Below are 26,543 nucleotides of genomic sequence, written 5' to 3'. Positions count from 1 at the left end.
TTCTCGAACTAATTATGGAATGCCATTTTTTTATTCTATCGTACTCCATGCAAATTTTTCTTCATACTTTCGCAATTTTAGATTTCTAATTCTTTTAGATAGTGCTCAGTGAAAAAGTTGCAACGTTAATTTGAACAACCAAAACAGAGGCGGCTCTTATGATTTTCCAACACCATTCTCCGTGCTCCACCATAATTATAGAATGTTATTAGTTTTCATATTCCGTCGTACTCCATGCAAATTTTTCTTCATACTTTCTCAATTTTAGATTTCTAATTCCTTTAGATATTGCGCAGGGAAAAGAGTTGCAACGTTAATTTGAGCACCCGAAACAGCAGCGGTTCTTACGATTTTTTTTTAATATGAAGAGAACATTTTAAGACGGACATTAAGTTTTCCTTCAAAACATAATTATTTGGATTTAAGAAATCCTTCATGAACTTGTTTTCTTTCTTGTTTTATTTCTAATAAAAATGCTTCTCTTTTTTCTGTACAAAGCATTATGAAGCTAGTTTTCTGGTTTGTCTCTCATAAAAAAAATGGTTTGGTAGATATTAACCGGAAACAGAACAGAGAACATGAGATGTAGCCTTTAGATTCGAACAGGAGAGACATTAGTAAGAACTGAATGGACCACAGAAGTTTAAATCAACGGTTAGCTGAAACCAAATAAATGAAGTTCTGCTCAGAATGCAAAGAACAAGAGTTGGCGCAGAGATTAAGAGCACGGAAAACGAAAGTGTGAAATTATAGAATATCAGTGAGCCTATATTTTATACTTTTCCCGAGTATGTAGTATATTTCCCTATTTAGTCTTCTTAAAAGACTTACTAAGTCAACAGTTTTCTTTACAGAGTTGCCAAGTCATAAATTTATAATAGTGACATTAAATTATAGTTGTATGAATTTCAATTTTTCAATAATATTTTATAGTTTAAAGATCCAAATACGAAGAGCTTAAAAGTTACATTTGCAATATACCCTTTACAAAAATTCAAAACAGCAGTTCTCCCGAACAATCCTGAAACTTGGAACTTGATTCCGTAATGTTTATGCCTGGTGTTAAAAAGTGTATGCAAAATTCCTGGTTTAGTCGTTAAAATTTAAGCTGAACTTCGCAAGGGCACATTTCGCGCTGAATTCATTTTATATTTAAATATTCATTCTGGTCCATGCCTATTTCTTAAATTCCAATTTTGGGTTATTGCCAGAATAGAAAGCTTTTCTGGAAATCAAGATAATGAGAATTAAGAGAGGGATTACGAGAAAGAAACGGAAAATTGTTTTCCATGAAAAGAAGCGAAATGATTAAGTGTTTAATAATTATAAAACATTTAAAAAAAGTAAGATTTTCAGTATCTTAAGTAAATCAAATGTTGAGCTCAATGGATTTGACAATGAGAAATAACCTCTGAAAATCACTATACGTTTACTATAGTAAACACGTCGTTTTACACCATAAGAACTTAAACAATTTAAAAAGCTTTTTTTTTTTCGAAAGAAGGCATGAAAATACAACGAATTATAAAAGAAGCTTTGAATTGGAAACAGTATTTCAATGACGATGAAAGTTACGAAACAACTGAATACTAAAGTAAGTAAAGATATATATATATATATATATATATATATATATATATATATATATATATATATATATATATATATATATATATATATATATATATATATATATATATATATATATATATATATATATATATATATATATATATATATCATGTCAAAATCATGTGAGTTGATGAAAGCTTCCTAAAATATGAACATGCGAATACTATGAGGCCTGGCATTATCATGCTTACAAGCATAACCCACTCATATCATGCAGAGTAACAGGACACTTTCGTCGGGGGATTTGCTTGTTTGCATAGGATACATTATAGTACATTAGTGGCGAATAATTGCGTACACTTTCACGCGTGACCATTTTCCTAGATGTCTTGTTACGTCATTATCTCTGACGCACCTTTTAGTTGATGCTCACAAAACCTAGGTCAGACAACAACATTTGCTCTGAGAAAAAGCATTCATTCCACAACATTTGATTTTTAAATATTATTACTTGTGACTTTTTTTTAAATTTTAGCTTTAAGCGTTCTATTCCGATTGTCAAAAAAAAAAAAAAAAATGAGAACTTTTATATCAGAATTCCAGAATTCTACTGGCTGAAAATATCCCTTTTCCGAAGTCTTAAACACTAGTACTCTTGAAAATCTTTAATTCAATCGAAGTGAGAGCAACACTTATTTTTCTTTAACTTTGTTGTCATGGATTTTAGTTAATGAATAAAAATCTACTTTAACTGAATAACGATGAATGATAGATGCAGATTTCCCTTTAATTGCTCCTCATTAAAAGCTTAGAAATTTTTAGTTTTGCATTAAAGTTTATATTCAGATAATTTATTAATTTATTTATAATTTATCTGAATATAAACTTTATTATTAATTTATTTAGATTTATTTTTATTTTTATTATTATTATATCTATTTATTTATTAATTTATTTATAACTTAAATATCCAAGCAAGAATTCACCTCAAAATTATGTTTGACAAAATGAAGTAAAATTGACCTAACTTAAAAATGTCTGTTTGAATAAATTCTACATAAAATTGTATTTAATTTATGAAAAATTACATGATTAAAAAAAAATGTTGCATTAAAACAAAAAGACTGCAAATCACAATGTCATTTGTCTTGTTATGTCATTTTTATCTTGTAAGATGACTAATCTGACATTATGAAATCCTTTGCCTCTATTTCATAGTTTTATACTTATTTCATTGTTTTCAATACTTCGCGCAATTTTTCCCTGCCTTTTTTTTAAAAAAGAAATAAGCAGCTTTATAATTGACATCATAGGTATTTTCTCTTAATTAGGTATTTTTTTTAAGTCAACAATTTTAAGAATTTTTCGATGTCAGTTATATTTATTTTTTACTTTTCATGAAAAATTTTTTTCGGAAAATTTTATTTACAAAAGCTTGAAATTATCGACATAATTACAAATTAAAACAGTATTAAAAGGGACTTATGGTTCTAAGGCATATTTTTATTTATTTTACTGTGCAAACTGAACTTGATAGACTTTTGATAACATATACTAAAAAATAAATAACCTAAAAATAATTTGTTTTATTGTTTATATTTTTAAAGTCATATATTCGTATCGTGTCATTCATTTCTTTTTTTTTCTAAATTTGAAGAGCGTTAAGGAGATGAATTTTTTTCTAATCGCTTTCATGCTGAGTAGAAAAATTTAATGCAAATTGTAATATTTAGAATTAAAAAATAAATACTCGCAACCATTCAAATTAGTTCAATCATCCAATACAATTAAGAAGTTTTAAGAGAGTTTTTATCTTAATAAACATATCTGGAAATAAATTTGCTCAAAAATAAAATGAAATGTAAATTAAATAAATTAAACTTAGTAGAAAGATGTACTTCAGGAAAACTTAAGGGAGCTCTATTTCACTTTTAAAAAATGTATATTTTTTATGCTCTAAATATTTTAATAAACCACACGTTTTGTTGATAATATTTTATAATTATTTGTTTTATTTCAAATTTACCATGATGTAATTTAATTTTAAAATGCTTTTTCTCTTTAAAACAAGAACAAAAACTATTGGTTTGATAAAACTACTTGTCTTACAAGTTTTAAAGAGAATCCCTAGCCGGCAAATATTGATTATTTTTTTTAAAAAAAGTGACTAATTTTCTGAATTAAATTTAATTTACAAATAATGCACACAAATGAGAGTGTTTTATTCATCAAATTGTATTTTCAGTTTTTCTTATTACCGAAATAAAATAATGCTAATGGATCATAATTAGTCTAGAATCTTTTCGCTGCGTCATCATGGAAAAAAAACATTCCAATGTTTAATATTTAGCTTTTTTATTTTTTAATTAAAGTTTTGCCGTTATGTTTTACGAAAATCAACTTTGCCTTTATAAATTATTCAATTCAGAGCTTTAATCAAATTATTCGTATTCATAATTAGCATGAACTAGATATTTCATTATTTAAATTCTAAAATAATGTTGTTATTTTTTGTTTTTTAGCACGTGTATTCTACTAGGTATTAGTTCATGTTCCGTATACAAATCATAATTTTTGCTTCACGGTTTTAAGAAATTCATATTTATTTTCAATAGCATTTTATTTTCTTAATATAAATGTTAATGCTTATTTTACTTTAGACTTCAATTATCAACTAAATATTGATTAATTTCAACTGGAAAAAGGATTGCTTTAGGTAATACAATAGCACAAAAATATGAATTTGAATTAATTAAATACATAAAATAAAATATCCTATTAATTCCAGCTAATATTCAGCCGATATAATTTGATTTTAGTGAAAACATCCATAAAATAAATTTCACAAAAATAAGTCAATGAAACAGAGCATGACTTTTAGTTTCAGTTGGCGACCACTTCAATAGTTTCAATTAATCACAAGTCAGGCTGCGTGCTTTGGTGTGGAAGAGGGTAGATCTAAGAATACTTAAAAAGGTTGGAAGAATTGGGTTGATAGATGACCAAAGGCTTCGCCAATTATTTACTTATGACACGATTTTCGCCATAGAGCACCCATTTTGAAACGTTGGAGAACTTGTAATTAGTTATATCCTGATTTGCATTCCTGGGTCATAATTATTGCACACCAAAACCACGATGTACTTGACTGAGCGTTCAATAAGTTTGTCAGAAAACGCTGTACTTTTTACTTTTTTGACGCTTGTAAAGTTGCTTGTTGGGAACACGCCCTGCTATTGTTTTCCAATGCGGAGATTGCACATTTTGAAAACATATTCCTTTCTCGTGCGGGCATGTAAAAATAATCATGTAATTGCAATGAGAAAGTATTAAAACATCTATCTTCACTCAGCGGTATTAAGAAAACGGAGGACAGTTTGAAATATCGTAAGCGTCAGAAATGTTTCAGTTTTTTTTAACACGAATGTAAGCTAAAATAATGGCTTAAGTTTTGGTTTTTATTGTCAGTACACACAGTGAAAAGTAATAATATTTCAATCTAGAAGTGAAGCAAATCTTAAGCATTTTTATAATTTTTATTAGCTTATAGTTCAGGCTATTTCTGGATATTAATATAATTTCTGAAAATGATATTTTATATATAGAATACTAATCTCCTTTCGCAGACTGAGTCAGAAGCTATAATACGCTATAACAACAGTCAGAAGCTATTACAACAAACGTAACTCTAAAAAAAAATATGATACACATTTCATTTAAATTATTGTTGCATATAATGATACAAAAATTTCTAAATGCATAGGAACATAGCCACAAAAGCATAGTGAAGAAATTACATGTTATTGTATGATATCTTCATTTTTTAACATGAAAATAATGCAAGTCGCAGTTGAAAATAGAATTAAATTAAAGATTCGTTTGCACTTAAAATAAAATTTCATAAATTTTCTTCTCTTCAGTCAACCAATCCACTGAAAACCTCAAACAACAAAAAATTACTTGTTGTCATAGTGAAAGAATTACATGTTATTATATGATATCTTCATTTTTTAACATGAAAACAATGCAAGTCGCAGTTGAAAATAGAATTAAAGATTCATTTGCACTTAAAAGGAGAATTTCATAAATTGTCTTCTCTTCTATGATCCTATCCACTGAAAACCTCAAACAACAAAATATCACTTGTTATCATACTGAAAGAATTACATGTTATTATATGATATCTTCATTTTTAACATGAAAACAATGTAAGTCGTAGTTGAAAATAGAATTAAATTAAAGATTCGTTTGTACTTAAAACAAAATTTCATAAATCTTCTTCTCTTTAGTCAACCTATCCACTGAAAACCTCAAACAACAAAAAATTACTTGTTATTATAGTGAAAGAATTACATGTCATTACACGATATCTTCATTTTTTAGTATGAAAATAATGTAAGTCGGAGTTGAAAATAGAATTAAATTAAAGATTCATTTTCACTTAAAACAAAATTTCATAAATCTTCTTCTCTTTAGTCAACCTATCCACTGAAAACCCCAAAGAACAAAAAATTACTTGTTATTATAGTGAAAGAATTACATGTTATTATATGATATCTTCATTTTTAAACATGAAAATAATGTGAGTCGTAGTTGAAGATAGAATTAAATTAAAGACTCATTAATTTACTCTTAAAACAGGATTTCATAATTCTTCTTCTCTTCTGTCAACCTATCCACTGAAAACCTCAAACAACAAAATATCACTTGTTAAACGGAAGGAAACCAGACAACCAAATTGAATTTGTTCAACAAAAAAAACTGACAGAGAACTAAACATTAAAAAATAACAATTCTCAAGCATTGATTTTACTTTTTTGTCATTTTATGAGAGGAGATAAATAAAAAGGAAAAAAAAAAGCACCCAAAATCATTCGAGCATTTGATAGGCATAGATTTCAACGCATCTCGCTCTGAATGACGAAAAAAGTAAATCTTGGCAGGTAAGGAGAAAAAAATAAAGAAAAACAGTTTTTTTTTCCTGCTTGACACTTTGTGACGTAAAGTGAGGACAATCCAATGAAAGGCAATGCGCTGGAAACAAACAAACAAAAAAAGGATCTTTTAGAAATAGGGGCATACGACATGGAAAACCTTTTTACAACATTTCAAGAAGGCTGTGGAAGCGAATTTTTAGGGTATACAAAGGAATAAGCCAGAAAAGGCTTCTTTAGTTCCTCGGGTGGCATTGTGTAGTTTATAGATTCACAGATCAATGCTTTTACTTCGCGTTCATATTGTTTGCCGTAAATTACTTTCTACGGCATTTACTTTCGAGACTTTTAACACTTCTCAATTCCCCTCATATATTTTACAAGTTCTTTCTTCTAAGCAATTAGGATCTTTAAAAATGCCATCAACTGGTGTGCGGTTTTGGTGAGTTATTTTGGTCAAAACACCGTTCCAGATGCATCCGTTCTTGTTTCGGAACATGTATACATTTATAAGGAGTCATACTTTTTTATATTTACGTTATTTTCTGTTTTTAATCTTATTTGGTATTATCAGAACGCAATATATTAATAAAAAAATATATATATTTTATATTTTTGTCATTTGTTGATTTTAGACTCATTTACTATTAGCAGAACATAAATACATTTCTTAAGATTACTAGTGTTTTGTATTTCTGTTGTTTGTTGAGTGTAATGTAATTTGCAATTTTCAGAACATGAATACATTTATAAAGATTGCTACTATTTCATATTTCTGTTATATGTTGATTTTAGTTTTCTTATTTACTATTAGCAGAACATAAATACATTTATCAAGATTAGTTCGTAATTCTGTTGTTTGTTGATTTTTGTTTCATTTACTGTTAGCAGAACATAAATACATTTTTGAAGATGGCTACTACGTTATATTTTGATATTTTTTAATTTTAATCTCATTTAGAATTAGAACAACAACAAAAAATTGTAGTGTACTTTTGATTTATTACAAATAATTTAAAAAGCATGTTTTTTAAGTGTATAATAAAACAAAGAAACATGATACATTATGGGAAAATAATAAATGAATTATTCTAAAAATCAGAAAACCATTTTTACTTTGAATTAATTTTCTCTTTAATAAGAAAACTCATCGAAAAGTAGTACTCATCCGTGCTTTTTGAGAGATTAAAATTCAAATTCAAAATTAATTTTGCTCACATAACGTTTTATCTTTACTCGTAACATTATTTTTATTTATTATCAAATAAAATAATGATTTTTAAAAAAAATCATTCAAGTGGGGCTGATACCTGCATCAAATTTGTTTCATTTTAAAAAACATTATAAGTTTACTTCAAAAATAAATAAATATATTTTTTTCTTTGTATATTCATTGAACAAGTAATATGCTCGTACAAGACTGAAATAGTTTATAGATATTTGAGATGCGATAATATAGCATTAATTATTTAATTCTATTGTTACATTAATAATACATTAATAATTTTATTCTATTGTTACATTGATAATACATCAATAATTTAATTCTATTGATATTCAGATTATAACAAATACAAAGAAAAATTCAATTGACACGTTTTAATTATGTTAAATACGAAGGTTTGGTTTTACAAATTCAGCTCTCGATTGTAATGAGATAAAATCTAGACCTTATAAGGTTTACTACATTACCATGGCAACTTAGCTGATAAAATTATTTTTGAAACATTTTTGGTTACTATAAAACTTAATGTTTTCGTCGAAGAGATTATGGAACTTAACCGTTAACGTAGACCGTAAAAAAACCTATTACCTCAGTTTCTATATTTTGTTCCGATATAATATTTCTATCTTAGCATATTAAATACTTAGAGCACAGCACCGATGTTTTGTTCCTTTACTATGTTCCTATATTAGCATTAGATACTTATCATCAAAGTAACTATTTTTCGTTCCTATGTTAGCATATTAGTGATCTATTACCGCAACCCCCATTAACACAATAAGTGGGTGCAATCACCTCAAATAATTAACTAATTATGGCGTTAATAATAGTATGGTGATTTTTTATGACCTCTTTTAACGGATAGTGTAAAATGACAGTTCCTAATAATGTTTTATAATTTTTTATTATTAGATATGATGGCATGTGTTGACTAAATACTGTTTTGTACAAAGATTATAATAAAAGTCAAAATAACTAATTTTACTTATTTAATACTTTTTAATAATTGCAAACAGTGAAAATGGTTAGATACCAATTTAAATAATTTTATCTTAAAATGCTGCATTACAAGGTAATATCATAGGATTGTTATGTGATTAAAGAGACACTTCTCAGTTTTAAGCTTTAAGTTAGGGATATCTGTTAAAAACATAAAAATGAATACTAAAAGAGGATGATGAATTAATATTATGAACAAATATATTAAAATAAAGGTCAGAAATATTTTACAAGCAAACATTACCCTTTTTCCATTATTAATTTCATGCTGATGTTGGCAAAAGATATATGGATCTTAGTGTGAGAAAACTGGATTTTAGCATGTGATTTGACAGTCCAATTAAAATGTACTGACCGGTTATGATTTTTTATGTACATTGATATGCATACTTTGGCATAAATAGAAATTTTCGTTGGAAAAAATAATGTCCATATCTTAAATATTTTTTTTTTAAATCTTAGCTTAGTTATATCCTCAAACCAAATACCAGAAAACTACCTATCCGCTCTACATTTTTATTTTTATTTTTTTGGATTGAGGGATGGTGATTTTAGTTGAAAACTGATCATCTCTTTTTTCAAGCAAGTGAAGCATTGTTTCTGATGTGTTTTTTACGCTGAATCGAATCGGGATGATTCAGCGCGTTAATCGAGACGATGTGACTAATAGTGTAGTAAGTTATAACAAATTAATGTACAAAAAAGTACGTCTGACTTGTATCTATTAACTCATCTAGCACTGTTATCTAAGCAAATATATTTCACTTATCCAACCGATGTATTTTTGCACGCTTAATCAAATAGGTATGCAAGTGAGTACATAATATTAATAGTTAAGTTGCAAGGGTTTTTATGTATAGACTTCGGCTTGCTACTTTTGACTTATTACTATTTTTACTTATTACATTTTTCTTCTATACTATTTATTTTATTGTCGAGAATTTGGTCTTAGCCTATAACCATCATAAAAGCAACGAAAGAGACAGTACCCTCTAGATGTATATTAGAACACAATATTAAAATATTATTTATATTCTGATATATATATATATATATATATATATATATATATATATATATATATATATATATATATATATATATATATATATATATATATATATATATATATATATATATATATATATATATATATATATATATATATATATATATATATATATATATATATATATATATATATATATATATATATATATATATATATATATATATATATGTGTGTGTGTGTGTGTGTGTGTGTGTATCAATATATGGTAAACAATACTTCCTTTTGTAAATAACAGTGGCAGAAACGTAATAGGTACTTGACAAAAAGGGAGCTTAAATTTGGACACTTATAATGGAAAAAGTTTACACCAAACACTGGCCAATTCACACCAAAAATTTTAAAAATTTGTGGATATCTCAGTATCACATAAATTTTTTAAGACAAAGTGGTAAAGTGAAATAAATATGAAAACCATTTGTCTCTATCACCCACCATTTTTTAAATATATCTCTTCACCCATTTTTATATCAAAAAAGTAATTGACTGCTACATCCAGGACACATGAACATATCATTAACTAAGAAAAGAGTCAAAGAAAGATATATGACAGATATACTGTATAGAAATACCAAGATCTCACATAAAATCCATACACATTGAAAATATATCCTTAAACCAAAGTATACTTTAGTGCTGTAGTACATCGCGGAGGCACAGAATAGCAAATAGGGAACGAAAAAAAAGCACCGGGGAAAAAAACACATAAGAAAACCTAACCGAAAAGAAAGCTTTTTAAAAAATTCTAGGAAAGAACATGAATTTATATGAATTTACGTAAAATTTGATTTGCTCCGTTGAGAATATTAAGCCAGAATTCAAAATAATCAAATGTTTATTCTAATAAAATAAAACATTTTTTTAAAAAATTACTATAGAAATTGATTTAAAGTGAGTGGAAAAAACTTTATTTACTTCATACTATTTAACAAAATTCTTAGTAATCTCAAAAAGTTCAATAATTTTTCTGAATTTCAATACCTACACCAATTATGTTGTATTAAGGCTTCATCAGTAGGTTAAATTTGTAAATTTTATTTTATTAAAGTGAAACATTTCATAGTTTTTGTAAATATTTAACACAATATTAATTGCCCGAAAAACTGCAGTTAATTGATACATTTTATATTTTAATACTATTAGGTATTGTGCAATTAAGAAAAATCAGAATAGGCTTAAAAAGTTCGTTTCCACAAGCTTCAAATTAAACTTTACATATTTTTAGAGTTTTCAAAAAGCATTTATTTACATTCTAATAAATAATTAGTTATGTAGAATTCACGTATAACAGCCTAAACCAAGTAACTGATTAAATTCATGCAACTGTTAACGTAGTACTTTTTTTTCTCAGTGCTTTTACCCACTGCTGTCTTCCCTCGCATTTTCTTCTGGAAATTATTTAACCAGAGCTTTTTCTAGTTAAGGTGTCACTCATTTCAAAGAAATCCACAGTGTTTGTGACTGAAATTTGTATCTAATGCAAGTGAATTCTATTAAAATTAAAAACAATTCAAGCAGTATTCCATTCAAATTAATAAAATTTTAACAAAATGTATTTAAATTTACGGAAATTCAAGCAGTATTATATTAAAATTACTAAATTTTAAAGAGCATTATACGAAAATTAAATTGTGCTCCATAAAAAGTAATTTCAGGCAATATCTTGGAAAGTCTGGCGTGATAGAGCGTAATGGTTTTCAGATTTGAAATCATCATAACAAACATACACCTGCATGCATCAGAAAAGGTATACACTATGCTAGATATCTACAGCTTGTATATCAGTGCAATCAATTTGAATTCAAAATAGACATAATAATAGAATTTTATACTTATAAGCTAAATGAGTAATTAGAAAATGAGTCTTCCTATTTTTCTAATTTCTTTTAAAATATCAATCGCCATTTCATAATAAATATTAATAACAAATTTTAGAGTAATTTTAGAATCTGATGAATTTCGGAAAACAAAATTTTGAGCAGCATCCTCACAAAAACCAGTTTCATGTTGCGTGAAGAAAATGTATTTAAAATAAATAATTTTAATTAACGATAACGATAAAATGCCATTTAAATATCAAACATATCTATACTACAGCTCTGTAAGTTGTTAAAATTTAAACTATATTTAAGAGGAAATTTCTCCATTGAATGCAAGAGTTATCAAATTGACTTCTCTAAATAGAGGGAAAAAAACCCTTTTATTCTGATTTATTTCTTTATAGTCTGTTGTATAACTCAATTTCTGAGGCTCGACGAGCGGCGAAAATATTTCTCTGCGGTGCCTTCAGAAATGAGCAGTTAGTCTCGTATTCCGTTATTTTATTACCTTTTTTTTTCCTTCTCGTTTCTCAGATGAGGCGATATGATAAAATATAAGTTATTTTCGCTAAACTTTATTCTTTGAAGTAAGAATATTTTCTCCGGGGCCATCTCAAATAAAAGAACCATTTAGTAAATTGCGAGTACTTTGTTTTCTTCAAAGTTTACTCCGCGTAAATAGATTGTAGCAGAAATTTTCTTTCATTTTATAATAAAAATCTCTTTTCTGTGTTATGTACCGAAACATAAAAATAATGCAAAAGAAGGATGTTCCGCGTGTTACACGAGTTTCTTTAGTTCTAAAATTTGCAAAGATCAGAGTAATTAGTTATTATGCATATGGCAAACTAAAAATGTATTATAGGCAGTTGAAGCGTTTTTTTTTTTGGTAAATTGTAACTTCTACTATTGGGAGATTTTTTTTCCCTAAAGGCGTCACTTTACTTTTTCTTGCTCTATGCAGTGACTTGAGTAATGGGAGATAATTCGTTAAATGTCATGGCCCAGAAAATCCATTCTTTTCTTCATAAGGTACCAAACAACGTGAATTCATTGCCATGATTGCCTGAGTATACAGGGTATTCCTTAACGACCACCCTTAATATGCAATTTTAGACCCCTAATCAAAATTGAAGATAATAAAATACAAACATCGGGGATCATAATTTAAATTTAACCGAAAGAAAGAAATTCCTGGTGTAATCTGACAAATTAGATTACTGATTACAGATGTAATAAACAGCAAGACATGTTTGATTGCGGTAGGAACTAAAAATAGATTATTAGCATACGGAAAAATCTGACAATTTCTCCTTTCCGTCAGATAATCTGATAATAAATCAGATTTTCCTGGCCAAAATAACAATGAAGTAGATGTAACAACCACAGGAAGAAACTAATGTTGTTTGGCTTCATAGACCTAGTCTAGTCCAACAGGACTCTTGAGGTATGACAACAAAAACGGAAAAATTGTCAAATGACAGGGTCAAATAACGTATATTTTGGTTTCATTCCCTAAAGTATGCTTTTTTTTCTTTTTTGTTTTACTAGAAATGGCATTACTAAACAGTATGAAAATCTGTAAAGAATTTTTTTCTCCGAGCAATTCAAAATGGTTTGATGTTTCACCAACTTCTTATACTATACTTTGCCAGATTTCAATAGAGTGCTTTCTAATATTGTATCAATATAGCCAAAGTAAAATATATTAATACTATAGTGTGAGGAGCAATCAAAAATTTTTTTGAAGCAAAATAGAATAGAATACATTAAGTTATAAATATCACGCAAAAGAACAGAAAATTAAAATAAAAAACAGAACAAAATCTATAAAGCGAGTAGCAAATTTAAATAAGCATACATGGACGGGAAAATTTTTAAGAACAATTTAAAAGTTTTTTGTAATAAAATTGCCAGATTACAAAATATGAAAACAGAAGTGCAAATTAAGATAAAAGCGTAAATAGAGGAATTTTGTTTTATAGCGCATCCTTGCTGTAGTACTGAAGCTCGTTTGATTTGTTAATTACCAAGGACTGGCCCAAAAATGGATGTGCGCAAGGTAATATACTGGATAGTTTAAAGAAGTTTATAAGTAATAAGATAGATATTTAACTATACAATTTTAATAATTTTAGAAAATTAACTTTTTTTAAGAAACAGAGAGAGATACGAATTGCTTGTTTTGCACAGATTTTTAGCCACGAATTTGCCCGAAATGGATTTGCACATGATAAAAATTAACGAAGTTAACAAAGTTTTAAGTAAATTTATTTATTATAATATATAATTTACTCAATGATTTTATATAGAACTTAAGATGGGTATCCCTTGTTTTTTTTTATCAAATTTTGAAAGAGTTTGTCTATTATGTTTTTTGGATAAATAAGCATTACTATTTATTATTTTAATTCTATTCATTTGATTAAAAATGGTATTTAAAAAGATGTTTTTCGGAAACTTTAGAATTCCAAGTAATTAGTTTATTTACATTAAAATTATTTCTTTTATTGCTTTCTTCTATCGCATAAATCAACAAAGCAGATATTTTCCTCTTTTATAATACCCAAATCCAAAGAATTTAAATTAATATTATCATCATGATTACGAAGCAAGATTAATTCCCCGGGGTAAATATTATTTAATAAAATTGCATAATGTTGAAAGTGAAAGATAATTAAATCATCAATAAATATAAAAATAAATTTAATATTACAGCGTAATTTTTTTTTTCATAATAGTATAAAAATTTTCATATAAGTTAGCTAAGAGATGTGAAAAATTAGATCCTAAATATCTTTCCCATTGTTAATTTAATTAGAATTTCCCAATAAAATATTTTATATATATATATATATATATATATATATATATATATATATATTATATATATATATATATATATATATATATATATATATATATATATATATATATATATATATATATATATATATATATATATATATATATATATATATATATATATATATATATATATATATATATATATATATATATCAACTTTAATGCTGTTTCAGCAACTACTAAATTAAAAATAAAGCTGAAGTTTGAGTGTCTAAATTATTTACTGATTGAAATTGTCATGATTTGGATTGATTTTTACTTTTTTTCGTTTTAAGTACAATAATTCAGATGATTTAGGTCACTGACATTCAGTACATCATCGTAATTTAAAATCGTCGTCAAAAGTCGTATTTTGACCTGCAGTCTTCTCCGTATAGCTAAAACCGGCTTTTCTATGTTATTAGATAGAGAAAAAGTGTAAAAGGGCTGAAACACTTTTAATTACTAATGGGTTCAGGGAAATATGTTATACGTTTGTTTATTGATACATGTTTTGTGTGAGGGAATATTGTCATGATTTTCAAGACGAAAAATCGTCAAAAAGTCATTAATAAAGAAAATACGAAGCGTTCTACTCATTATAAGCGGCATAGTTCCCAGATAAATTATGTTTATGTCAACCAGACATGTTGCACGTAGCCGTCCAAGTTACAGAACAGAGATTCGCCCAGAAACAACATTAATGTTTTTTTCTTAATTTGCTAAGCCTAATCAAAATAGATTATTTTTCTTAAAAATTGATATGTTTTCTTGAAGATAAAACCACTTTTGGCTCTTATCTACCTTAGTTCTTTTAAGTTAGTTCGTAGTTTTCAAACTAAGTTTATGGCTTATGGATTTTTGTTGTTGTTGATGCTTATCCTCTTCTGGCCTGACGAAGTCAGACCAGATCTATGAGCCTGTTGACCTGAATGAAATCGATGACCAAAAGAGGAATAGAGTAGATATCTTCCCAGAAAAGACCAGAACATCCCAGGATATGATCGGCGGAAGCCTGGTGCAGGTGGTAGGTTTTAGTTCCTTCGGAAAATAGTAAACCTTTTAGGTGGCCGGTAGCGAGGCGGGAGAGGGTGGTGCAGACCCTCCTTTCAAAGGGAAGAGTCAAAGAAACTCCAGGCTTACATCCCTTGTACCAATGGTGGGTGGGGGGAATCAGCCAGTCCCTGAGAAGCTGGGATTTCTTCGGGGAGTAATGTTCAAGATAGGCAAGATCAGAAGATGTAGGGTGAGGTTGGTTGCAACCCTCTTTAGCCAGGCTGTCCGCTAAGTCGTTTCCATAGAGATCGACGTGAGAAGGAATCCACTGAGGTGAATATTATGCTGAGGGACAAGAGTTTTAATTTGTTTAGGATGGAAATACTGGTTGGGTCCAGTTGTTGAGATTTTGCAGGGAGCTACGGTTATCAGAGAGAATCCAAAGGTCTTTAAAACAAAGATCATTTTGCATAGCGAATTCCAGACCCCTGTTGATAGCAAAAGTTTTTTAAAGGTAGCTCTTAGTTTTCAAACTACGTTTATGGCTTATGGGTTTTTGCTTTCAAATCTGACTGATTAAAAAAAATTACTTCGCAGCAAGAAAATAAATTTTAAAAAAAAACTCTAGAACATGAGTTGAAATCCTGAAATGGTCCCCAGCACAGCAGATATTACTTTGTGTTACAGGCATCAACTACCTATACAAAATGCAGAATTTATCAAGGTACATAATGTCCAAGGTGTGCATAACTCTCCGCTATTTATACTACCCTGATGAAATAAACAATTTGAACTTAAGAAAAATAAATTATTTTGGCTATTATAAAAATGATAAATTTTCCTTTCGAAAAAAGAAGATTGAATAAGATGTTAAATGTCTAGTTTCATAACGTAATTCTATGAATTCAAATTTGAAATATTACCTAGTTGTGCACTCTTAAGAAAAACTATCAAACTACTTTTCCTTCATGCACTTAATATTTTGCAGTCATTTTTTTTATCTCCAACAACATGCGTTCATAAAACTGAAATAATCTGACACGAAATGGTTTTTGTTATAGAAGTGGAGTTAAAAAAAACGAAATAAACTGTTTTGATGGAAATGGTTATTGCACCTCCATTTGAGCTGAAAGAAATGGGATAATGATTGATACTTAAGATAAAGTGCACTTAATGCCAAAATCTTTTTTTCTTGCCAATACCCCCCTCCACCCATACGAACACAACCTTTAAAATTAAGGCTTTGACTTAAGATGAACTTTCATAAACATCTCAAAAAGTCCGGAGGTACAATCGATCATTTTTACCCGCAAAAGTTGTTATTAAGTTACCCACCTACTACTCGTCAAAAAAAAAATCTTCATCGAAGTCTATTTATATATATATATATATATATACTTTTTTTCATGAACCGAACTTATAGAATGATTAATGAAATCTTTTTTTCTTCTTCTTCTTCTTAATACGGTCTAAGTTGAGAGAGAAGAATCAAGGAGGTATATTGTTGGAAAAGAAAATGTTAGAAAAATCTATCTTACACTCATTTCTTTAAAATACTAAGTCGCTTAAGTACCTAAGCGCAAGTTATTTTGGCAGGAGTTGGATAAATGGTAAGAAAAAAAAAGTAAAAAATCATCATACATCAATTTGCAGATTATAATGGCGATGGAAAAAAAAAGTTATTTCTTTTCTATAAGTTAATTTCTTTCAAACAATAACTGAGAGCAATATTTTTAACAGAAATATTACACATCAAGGTAAAAAAATATTCATTGTACAGAAGAAGATAAGTTTGTAACAGGATCGTTAAAGCAGAGTATTTATAAAAAATGTAATTACGACTTAAATTCGCATTTTTAAATATAATTTGCTTCAATTCATTTGACTGCATGCATTCACAAAAGCCGTTGAAGTACATGCTAAAGACTTTCTTCTCTAGATTACAGTCAGAGATCACCAAAAAAGAGCATCAATTACTGACCGTACAAATTTCATATTTGCCCCTCAAGCTGTCGTGAAAATAAAAATACAGGTGTGCTTGTGATTATTTTTTCTAGTAAAATTAATTAATATATATTGACTTCATGCTCGTAAAAGTTTTCCTGGTATCTTGGCTTAAGGCTGCTTGAGTCTCATATCAGTCAAATCAAGGCAAATCGAATTTTATTCGAATCAAGGCAAAACGTGGAAATGGGTGAAATAGTGCAGTGCTGCCATCTGTCGATGGAAGGACAGAAATGAGAGTGCATTGTCACCAGTTTTTTTGAACCACCCTAGCTGGGTTTGAACCCGGGACTTTTGTGTCCGTAAGTTGATGCTACAAACACCAAGGGGAAAGTATATGCCCTCGAATGCAGTTAGATAAGTTTATACAATGACAATTAAAATTAAAGGTCAATTCTAATAAACTTGATGGTAATCGTTGAATTACGGGAACTAGGTTTTTCTCATAGAAGGGAGCCCACCAAACAATTTAAGGGCCAGATATCCGAATTTTATGAAATTTTCTTAGAGTGTATAAAATTGAAATTACGGGATAAAACCGAAATTTTAAATATAATAATCCTTCAATTCATGTATCAGCATGCACTCACCAGTGAAATATTCGTCAATTCCTGCTTTTACGCCACTTCTTTTTGTAAGGTGAATATAATTATTTGTTACGTTAGAGCAAAGCTAAAATTGTCCACTAAGAACACCAAAACACTTACTTCAAAATTTCTTAGATCACATTTTTCTGTGAAAATTTTTATTTCAATTCCAGTAAAACATTTAAATCACTCAAACAATCTACTTACTTCATATTAGTTTTCCAAATTCATATTTAAAGCTTCGCTATTAAAAGAAGAATCGTTCATTTATTGCTATTAAAGGAATCCAAGATGTAGGCATTTTGAAAATTTGTAATTTGCTTAGTTACTTAAATAAAATAGTGTTTTTAATTTTCGTTTAAATGATAAAAAAAAGCATATTTTCTTTTCAATTAAAAAATTGTGAAGTATATTTCGTCTTTTTCCGTAGGTTATGCTAAGACTTGGTAGGTTTTTTTCCTTTCTTTTCAACTTAAAAATAAGAATTTTAAGAAAAGTAAGAGGGATAACAAAATAAATAAATTAGTTAATTACGTATATTTTTGATTTTTTTTACAAAAAGTTTAAAATTGTATTAAATTTCAATTAAAAATTTTTTGAAAAAATGTGAAGAAAAAAAGACATTTAATTTAAAAATTCGAAATTTTATAAATTACAAAAAAATGCTGCTGTAATTATATTAATGTGAGTGTAGATTGTGAAGATTTTTTTTTAAATTATTAATTCTATTTAATGATAAAATAGACATATTTAAATGAATTTTAAACAGTTTCTGCAAAGAAATTAATCAGATCTTGAAAGTGATTTCCCGTACTTTTAATGCAATAAAAAATTCCATTTTAATTTATGAATTTCTCTATATATAATAATCATTATTATAATATAGTAAACAGAATTTATTACAACTGACAACTTAGGCTGTATTATGCATATAGTTTTTCTGAAATTTAAATTATTACGTGATTTGTTTAAACTATGAATGAAATATAAGGTAAATCTCAAATTTTAATTAATTCGATAAATTTCAAAATTAATATTTTTTAAAATGCAGAATGGATGTTTATTTAATCTAATTAATTTATTTTAGAAGTAAAAAGTTCTATCCATAAATTATTGAACCCTCTTTTTATTTTTTACTAGAGCTAGTAGAAATTGATTGGAAAGTATAAATAAAATGATTCTATTTTTTGTTTTAATGCAGTGTAGTTTACATTATCGATTTGAGAAAATGCATTTCAGATTTATAAATTTATTATAAATATCTATAATAGTGAACCGGTATGTTTTTTTTTTCTTCTTATGTTTCCAGGTTTTCTTACAGTACGTAAATAGGCAACTTATCAATACCCTGTGACTTATAATCTAAATCATAACGTAATTATAAATGACTATAATAATATTTTTTAAATTTCTTTCGCTCAAGTTTATCTTGCTATTAAACAACTTTAAAAGAATTTTGTGATAACCCCTATACACTGTAAATAAAGCTATTAACTATGCTCTTCTGCAGAATGTTCTTTACTGAACTTGAAAATAAGAAATTAGTAAGCAGTAAAAATTTTAAATTAAATAATTTAATTGGTAACATTATGATAAAAAAGTTTAGCTTTGTAGAATTGTTTGAAAATTAAAATAGCTAAAATAAAAATTCACAACAAATTTCTTAAACACTTATAAAAATTAAATGCATGTCAAATGCATACTTAATTAAACCGTGAACTGCATGCATTCTTTTAGTAATTAAATGTATTTATCAACAATATTGTAAAAGATGGTTTTACTTTAATTTACTTTTTATTTATAAATAATCAACGAGTTTTAAAATTTTATTAAACACAAAAAAATAGTCCGAAAATTTTAGTTCTAGGATAAATATTTAACAGCATTTCCCTTTATAAACTTTAAGGTGATCTTTTTAATTAATAGTATGATTATAAAAATATCCCTGAGATTAATAAAAATATAACTGAGATTATTGTAAGCTTTATATAATGCACGTTTATTTTTTAGTTATCCTTATAATGAAAATTAAATCATTCAAACAGATGATATACAAGAAGGGTATAATTTTTCGTCATTTCTAACTAGACTGTTTTAATGAACATTATATATTACGCTATATTATATTAAGAAACAAAAAACATACATTAAATATTTAACGTATGTTTAGATTTATTGATTTAATATTTTTTTAATTTTCGAAACTATATTTTTTATAAATAATACATACCCCGAGGAATTAATTTTGCTTCATAACAAAGATGATAACGTACATTTTTTTAAGAACACTATCTAAGATAAAGTTGATAATATCTCCATTTTTAACATATGCGATAAAAACAGTGATTTTAGTTTAAATACAAATAAACTAATCGCACTAAATTCTAAAGTTTCAAGAAAAATTAATATAAATACTATTTTTGATCTAATTAATAGAATTAAAAGAATTTTTGTAATCTAAAGGAAACAATTCCATCAACTATTCCACCATTTGATTAAAAGTAACAATTATCCGAAAAATAAAATTGAATTATTTGCAAAATCATTGTTTTAAAATGAATTAATAAGCATGAGTTATAATTTTAAAAAAAAATTGGTCATCTAGTAGACTATAATACTTTCCATGTGCAAACTCAACTAAAACTAAAAATAAGGTCTTTGTTTTCGTGTGCACACTTTTACATTTTTCAACAATTAGATAAATTAACAGCAATTTTAAATTCGATAAAAATCATTAAAATAAAGAGTTATATTTTTAAATGCGACCTTTTGTGATTAAAAGAGTTATCCAGTTTAGTACAGTTGTTTGCATAAGCCTATTCAACTCCATCAAATCTAAGCCATCCATCCAATCAAATCGCTTAACTTCGATTAGTTAATTAAAAAGTTCACTAAGTAATTATTCATCAATTTAAAATTTAGTACAGTTAATTAAAAATTTGTCCTTCGACCTTATTCCATCTTTAATGTTATTTTTAATAAACTGACACTTTGTTTTGGAAATATATTTTTGTTATCGTAACTGGCTACCTTTTTCTCTCTCATCAATTTTTATATACTTTTATTTCGTTTGTTTTGTTATTGCTTAGAACATGATAATAAATAAGATTTGTTTCCTTTTTTGTGCTCTTCACACTATTTCAGTGTCATATATCGCTCTGGCAATTTAATATGAGAAAGCACCTTCTATAGGTCGAATTAGAGATTGTATCTCTTAATGGAACGTCTGACTTGAAATAAAAGAAAGGATTTCTCAAAAAAAAATTCTACAAAGAATCCTCTGTATGAGAGTGATTCCAAAATAATAAAGTGGTAACATTTTTACAAGTTTATAGTACTAAGCACTTAATCAAAGGATTTCAAACATCCAACAAAAAGAAAATTAAATTTAAAAACACGGTTTTTGAAATAAATAGTTTTCTTCATTTGCTTATTTTTGGTCACATTACGAATTTATTCAATAACAGAAAAGTAGAAAAGAATGGTTTTGTTTTTTGTAAAATAATATTTTAAGAATTCCCCTTTCATGAAAAGTACTATTAAAAGGAGGTAGAGACAGGATAAATCTCCTGTATTTAGAACTCTCCCTTTCATGAATAGTACTCTTAAAAGGAGGTAGACACAGAATAAATCTCCTGTAATTAGAACTATCCCTTTCATGAAAAGTACTCTTTAAAGGAGATAGAAACAGAATAATTCTCCTGTAATTAGAACTCCTCCTTTCATGAATAGTACTCTTAAAAGGAAGTCGAGACAGAATAAATCTCCTGCAATTAGAACTCCCCCTTTCATGAATAGTAATCTTAAATGGAAATCGAGACAGAATGAATCTGCTGTAATTAGAACTCCCCCATTCATGAATAGTACTCTTGAAAGGAAGTCGAGACAGAATGAATCTCCTGTAATTAGAACTCCTCCTTTCATGAATAGTACTCTTAAAAGGAAGTCGAGACAGAATGAATATCCTGTAATTAGAACTCCCCCTTTCATGAATAGTACTCTTAAAAGGAAGTCGAGACAGAATGAATATCCTGTAATTAGAACTCCCCCTTTCATGAATAGTACTCTTAAAAGGAAGTTGAGACAGAATAAATCTCCTGTAATTTTAATAAAGTGTTAATATGAATTAAATTATGTTTTTGTCTCACTCCAGGTGTTATTGCATTATTATTTATATTCCTCAACTTGGATTCTTAAAATGGCTGCTGAAAGTTTGCCCCAAAATATACTCTTTCAAAAGGCTTTTTATGCGCAAAGCTATAAAAACATTAATATAATTGGAAGTACAGCCGCAAAATATACGGGTTTCTTGGCAAATACGTTTTAACACAGTGGAATGTCTATCACACTGATCAGTAAGTTTAATAAAATTCATTTTGCCAAAGCAAATTTTGAACCATTGCAAAATAGGTTCTGCTCTCGTGAGATTTTGCTTTTGATTTTTTTAGTTTTGATAAACAGCGTGACCACTATTGTTGAGGAATCATTTTTTTCAAACTAAGAAATTAGATAGAGCGATCACTGAATCGAGGTACTCTACATTGATGTTCTTATAAAGTTAAGTGTCAGTGCCCTACACTGATGCTTTTTTTTAAGGTTAACCAAACATTTCGAATCGGTTGAATAACATAACCACTATTAAACCTAACTCAAGCTAGGATACTTTCCTGTAAAGTTACGCTGTATTCTGTAAACATGGTGACCACTATTGTTGTAGAATCACCTTTTTGTTTCTAAGAAATTAGAAAGGGCGATCTCTGAATCGAGCTACCCAACATTGATGCTTTTATAAAGTTAAGTGTCCTGCACTGGTGCTTTATTTAAGGTTAACAAAATATTTCGAAACGGCTGAATAACATAACCACTACTAAACCAAACTCATGCTAGGATACATTACTGCAAAGTTACACTGCCCTCTAAAGTCGGCAGGATAGAGAAAAATATTTAAAAAAATGATCTGTAAAATAGCCACTGCTTAAAAACAAAGCTGCATATTAATTATACTGCACAAAACAATGTATGAAGAGAACATACCTCCTTTGACATGGACTTCTCGACTGATGATAGACCCAATAAGATTGGAAGCCAAACACTGATAAACTGTGTCGTGGACATCTTGTCGAAAATCACTCCTTGAGAATGGTGGGAACACAAGGGTTCCATCAGATCGGGTAAAACGAAGACCGGAGATGTCACGTGCAATTCCTCCGTCTCTCGTCTGCCACGTCAGACGGGGTGTGGGTGTTCCATCCGCACTGCACCGAAGCTCAGTCCCGCTGCTGTTTGAAAATTCAACCCTCGAAGAGGGTTCCGTTCGAAAAACTGGACCTCTCTGGTCCTTTCTGTGGGTTGTTTCACATAGTCCTAAATAAAATAAAAGAACTTTTAAATAGGTTTTAAAAATTATAATTAAACTGAAATCTAAAAGCAAATTGAAATAAAACTTAATAAACTTGAATACCAAACAGAACTTCGTCAGGGCTTTTCAGTGAATTATATAAAGACGAATTTTGAACTTTAGCTCTTTACCAAATTTAACACTGATTTTTTTGCAGGTTTTAATTAATTTTTTACAGTGTTCTAATTAAAAAATATGATTCGCTTAAAAAAAATCAAGTATCTTTTAAGTAAATGAACTATAAATAAACGAACATAAGTATAGTAAAAGAAAATTTATATAGATAAAATTTAATAATAGTTCATAACGACTGAAGGGTTGTGATCGATATATGTCTAAGACGCAACACTACAAATGAATACGAATACAGCACTAGCCCTTCAATTCTATGCACCGACAGTCAGTATAGGACTAGATAGTTCCAAATATTTTTAAGGAAGGGAATGCATGACTACAGCTTCCGAAGGCAGTCACAGAACACAATATTTAAATTTCGATTTCAGACTTCGAAAATCAAAATTAAAATATAAATCGAACAATAACAAAATGAATTTTAAAATCATTCGTAACTTCGAAATTTCAACATTTCGAATATTATTTTATGTTGTAATATTATATTCATTCATATTATTTTTTTCTATGAAAATAATGCAATTTGTATTAGAAACAAATCAGTGCAGAAGAGAGTCATAAAATGATATCGCCTATCTCCACTTGCAAAAGAAATGGAACAATCCATTCTTATCAGACGAAAACTTTGAATCGAAGAACCTATAGAGTGTGGCTTTTGTAGTTTTTGCGACTCTTTTTGACTATTGATGGCTTCTGTGACTCTTGTGGCTTTTGCGTATAGAAAGGATCAGAGTTCGACGAGGAAAGGCAGCTTTCAAAGATTTGTGATTCACAGGATTGCGTAGTGCATATTGCAGTTGGAAGAAAAAAGCAACATTCAGAACCAACGCAGCTGAGAATGAGGTTTCATCCTTCGTCCGAACATACTTTTCATTACATTCGACTTTGACAGAATTTTTTGCCATCGTTTTTTTTACTTTTTTCCGATATTTATTTCGTCTACTATATCTTTCTTTCCTTTAAGAAAGTTGTTTTTATATAAGATCTAACATCAGAGTTATCAGTGATTATAATTATTAATGTCATAATACAAATTTTGTCATTTCGTTTTGTCCTTATTTTCCAACCCAAACAGTAGAGTAGTTTATAATATTGGATTAATTTCTTTGTCTATAATAATAATATTTAGTTAAACTTTTATTTTTACCAATAAGTGTAGATTTTGCATATTTATTCATTTAGTCTTAATCGTAATTTTACTTGTATACTATTGATTCAACCTCGACACTTGCTTTCGTAGAATTTGTTCTTCCATAACTCGAAATATAAAGGAAAGGAATACCCATCTGAGCTGTGTGCAAAGATTCAAACTCTATCCGAAGAAGATTTACCTCAGAAAAAGGAAATTGAAAAAATTGAAACTCCAAATCAAGCATAACCTGTTTGCTGCCTCGTTAAAGAACAATCGAAACAAACTCTACAAAACTTATAATAATAAATAAAACCGAACAGGAAGAAGAGAATGTCTTCCATAGGTTGACAAAAACATTCACTTCACACATGCATATAGATATGCAATATGTTTTGTTTACATATATACAAATATATATAAAATTTGTTTACATATGTATAAATATATGCAAATTTAGTTTACATATATTCAAATATATACAAATTTTGTTTACATATATACAAATATATACAGATTTTGTTGTATATATATACAAATATATACAAATTTTGTTTACATGTATACAAATTTTGTAACATATAAACAAATTGTGTACATACGTAATAGTTTTAAATTTTGATATTCTATTCATTAATTAATTTTCCCCGGTGATCTAGTCTATTACAACTTTTCAAAGTGAATTAATTTCTTGAAGCTTATGCGCTTGCTGTATGTTGCTTCTCTTACTAGTGATTTTTTTTATCAAAGTATTCTGAGCATTTCCAGTCATTTGTTTGTTACGCATTTAAACTATCAGACATTTTTTTTCATCCGTATTCTTTCACCTAATCCCAATTTCTAAACTTTCTGAACATTTAGTACCACCTACATGGAAAAATGAAATTTATCTTAATTGTAAAAAAAAAGAAAATATATTTCTGTTTATATGTAAAAAAATAAATTTTGATATTAGATCCTCAATATGAAACAACGAAAAAAGATTTGTAGAAAAGAAAGCACGATTTTTGGACGTTACGAGAACATAATTTTGACTAATTTTTTAAACATTTAAAAAAATAAACTCCGAATAAATAGTGGTAAGTTCAAAGTTTTCCATATCTTGTCAAGTTTTTCCTCATCTTCAATATTAAATAGCAAAAAATAGCGTATTTAAATAGCGTATTGCGAAAAAATTGTAAGAAAAAGTCTTATTTCCTATTATTGATTTCGAGAAGACAATTTATATTGTATTATAGAGACCTTACACGTTAGGAAAAAAATTTGTTTTCTTTTATTTCCAGGTGAAAAAATACTTTGATTTCCATTGTCGTAGAAAACACAAAAATACGAAAGTAGTACATAAATTTTTTCCTTATTTTAGACCTGTTGCTTCAAAAAAACAATTTAATTACTTTAAATTATGACTTTCTTAAATTCTTTACATATTTCTAAATACCAATATCTATAGAAAGATTTTATTCCCATAACTATTAATAGTTTATTAATTTTCCATGCATCCATCTCCTTTGTAATTTTGAGACTTAAATAGTTAAATAAAAAAAAATAAAGCTCCTTCACTTTTAACTTACAAAAAAATTTCCTTCCTGTTTAAATTATCAAGTCTCCTTCATTTTTATTTCATGACATGATCAATATTATTGTTTGCTTTACAATATACGTTTTTTGCTTCATACGTATTTTAGAAAAGATTCCGTTTTTTCTTAAAAATAGAAAAAAAAGTGAATAGAAAAATATGTAATAGAATATTGATGATATTTGATGTTGTTGAAATATTATTTTTATAATTTTTTTTTCTCCTCCGTAGCATTATCTTGGTAAATATTCGATA

The 26,543-nt window shown here is 27.7% G+C and overlaps 1 protein-coding gene across 2 annotated transcripts in view; it reads right to left on the bottom strand.

The window, feature by feature from the left end:
• The window catches only part of LOC107449821 (cell adhesion molecule Dscam1), a 383,590-nt gene that overhangs the window by 240,308 nt on the left and 116,739 nt on the right, over nt 1-26,543 (bottom strand). For both annotated transcript variants that reach the window (XM_071177996.2, XM_071177997.2), the window contains exon 2: nt 23,088-23,417. In XM_071177996.2, the coding sequence (XP_071034097.2) occupies nt 23,088-23,417 (330 nt within the window). The remainder of the gene's footprint in view (nt 1-23,087; nt 23,418-26,543) is intronic.

This window comes from Parasteatoda tepidariorum, chromosome 3 (genome assembly GCF_982258835.1).
Source record: "Parasteatoda tepidariorum strain Cologne lab strain chromosome 3, Ptep-v5.0, whole genome shotgun sequence".
Classification (NCBI taxonomy): domain Eukaryota; kingdom Metazoa; phylum Arthropoda; class Arachnida; order Araneae; family Theridiidae; genus Parasteatoda; species Parasteatoda tepidariorum.
This window is presented reverse-complemented; position numbering and strand designations above follow the sequence as displayed.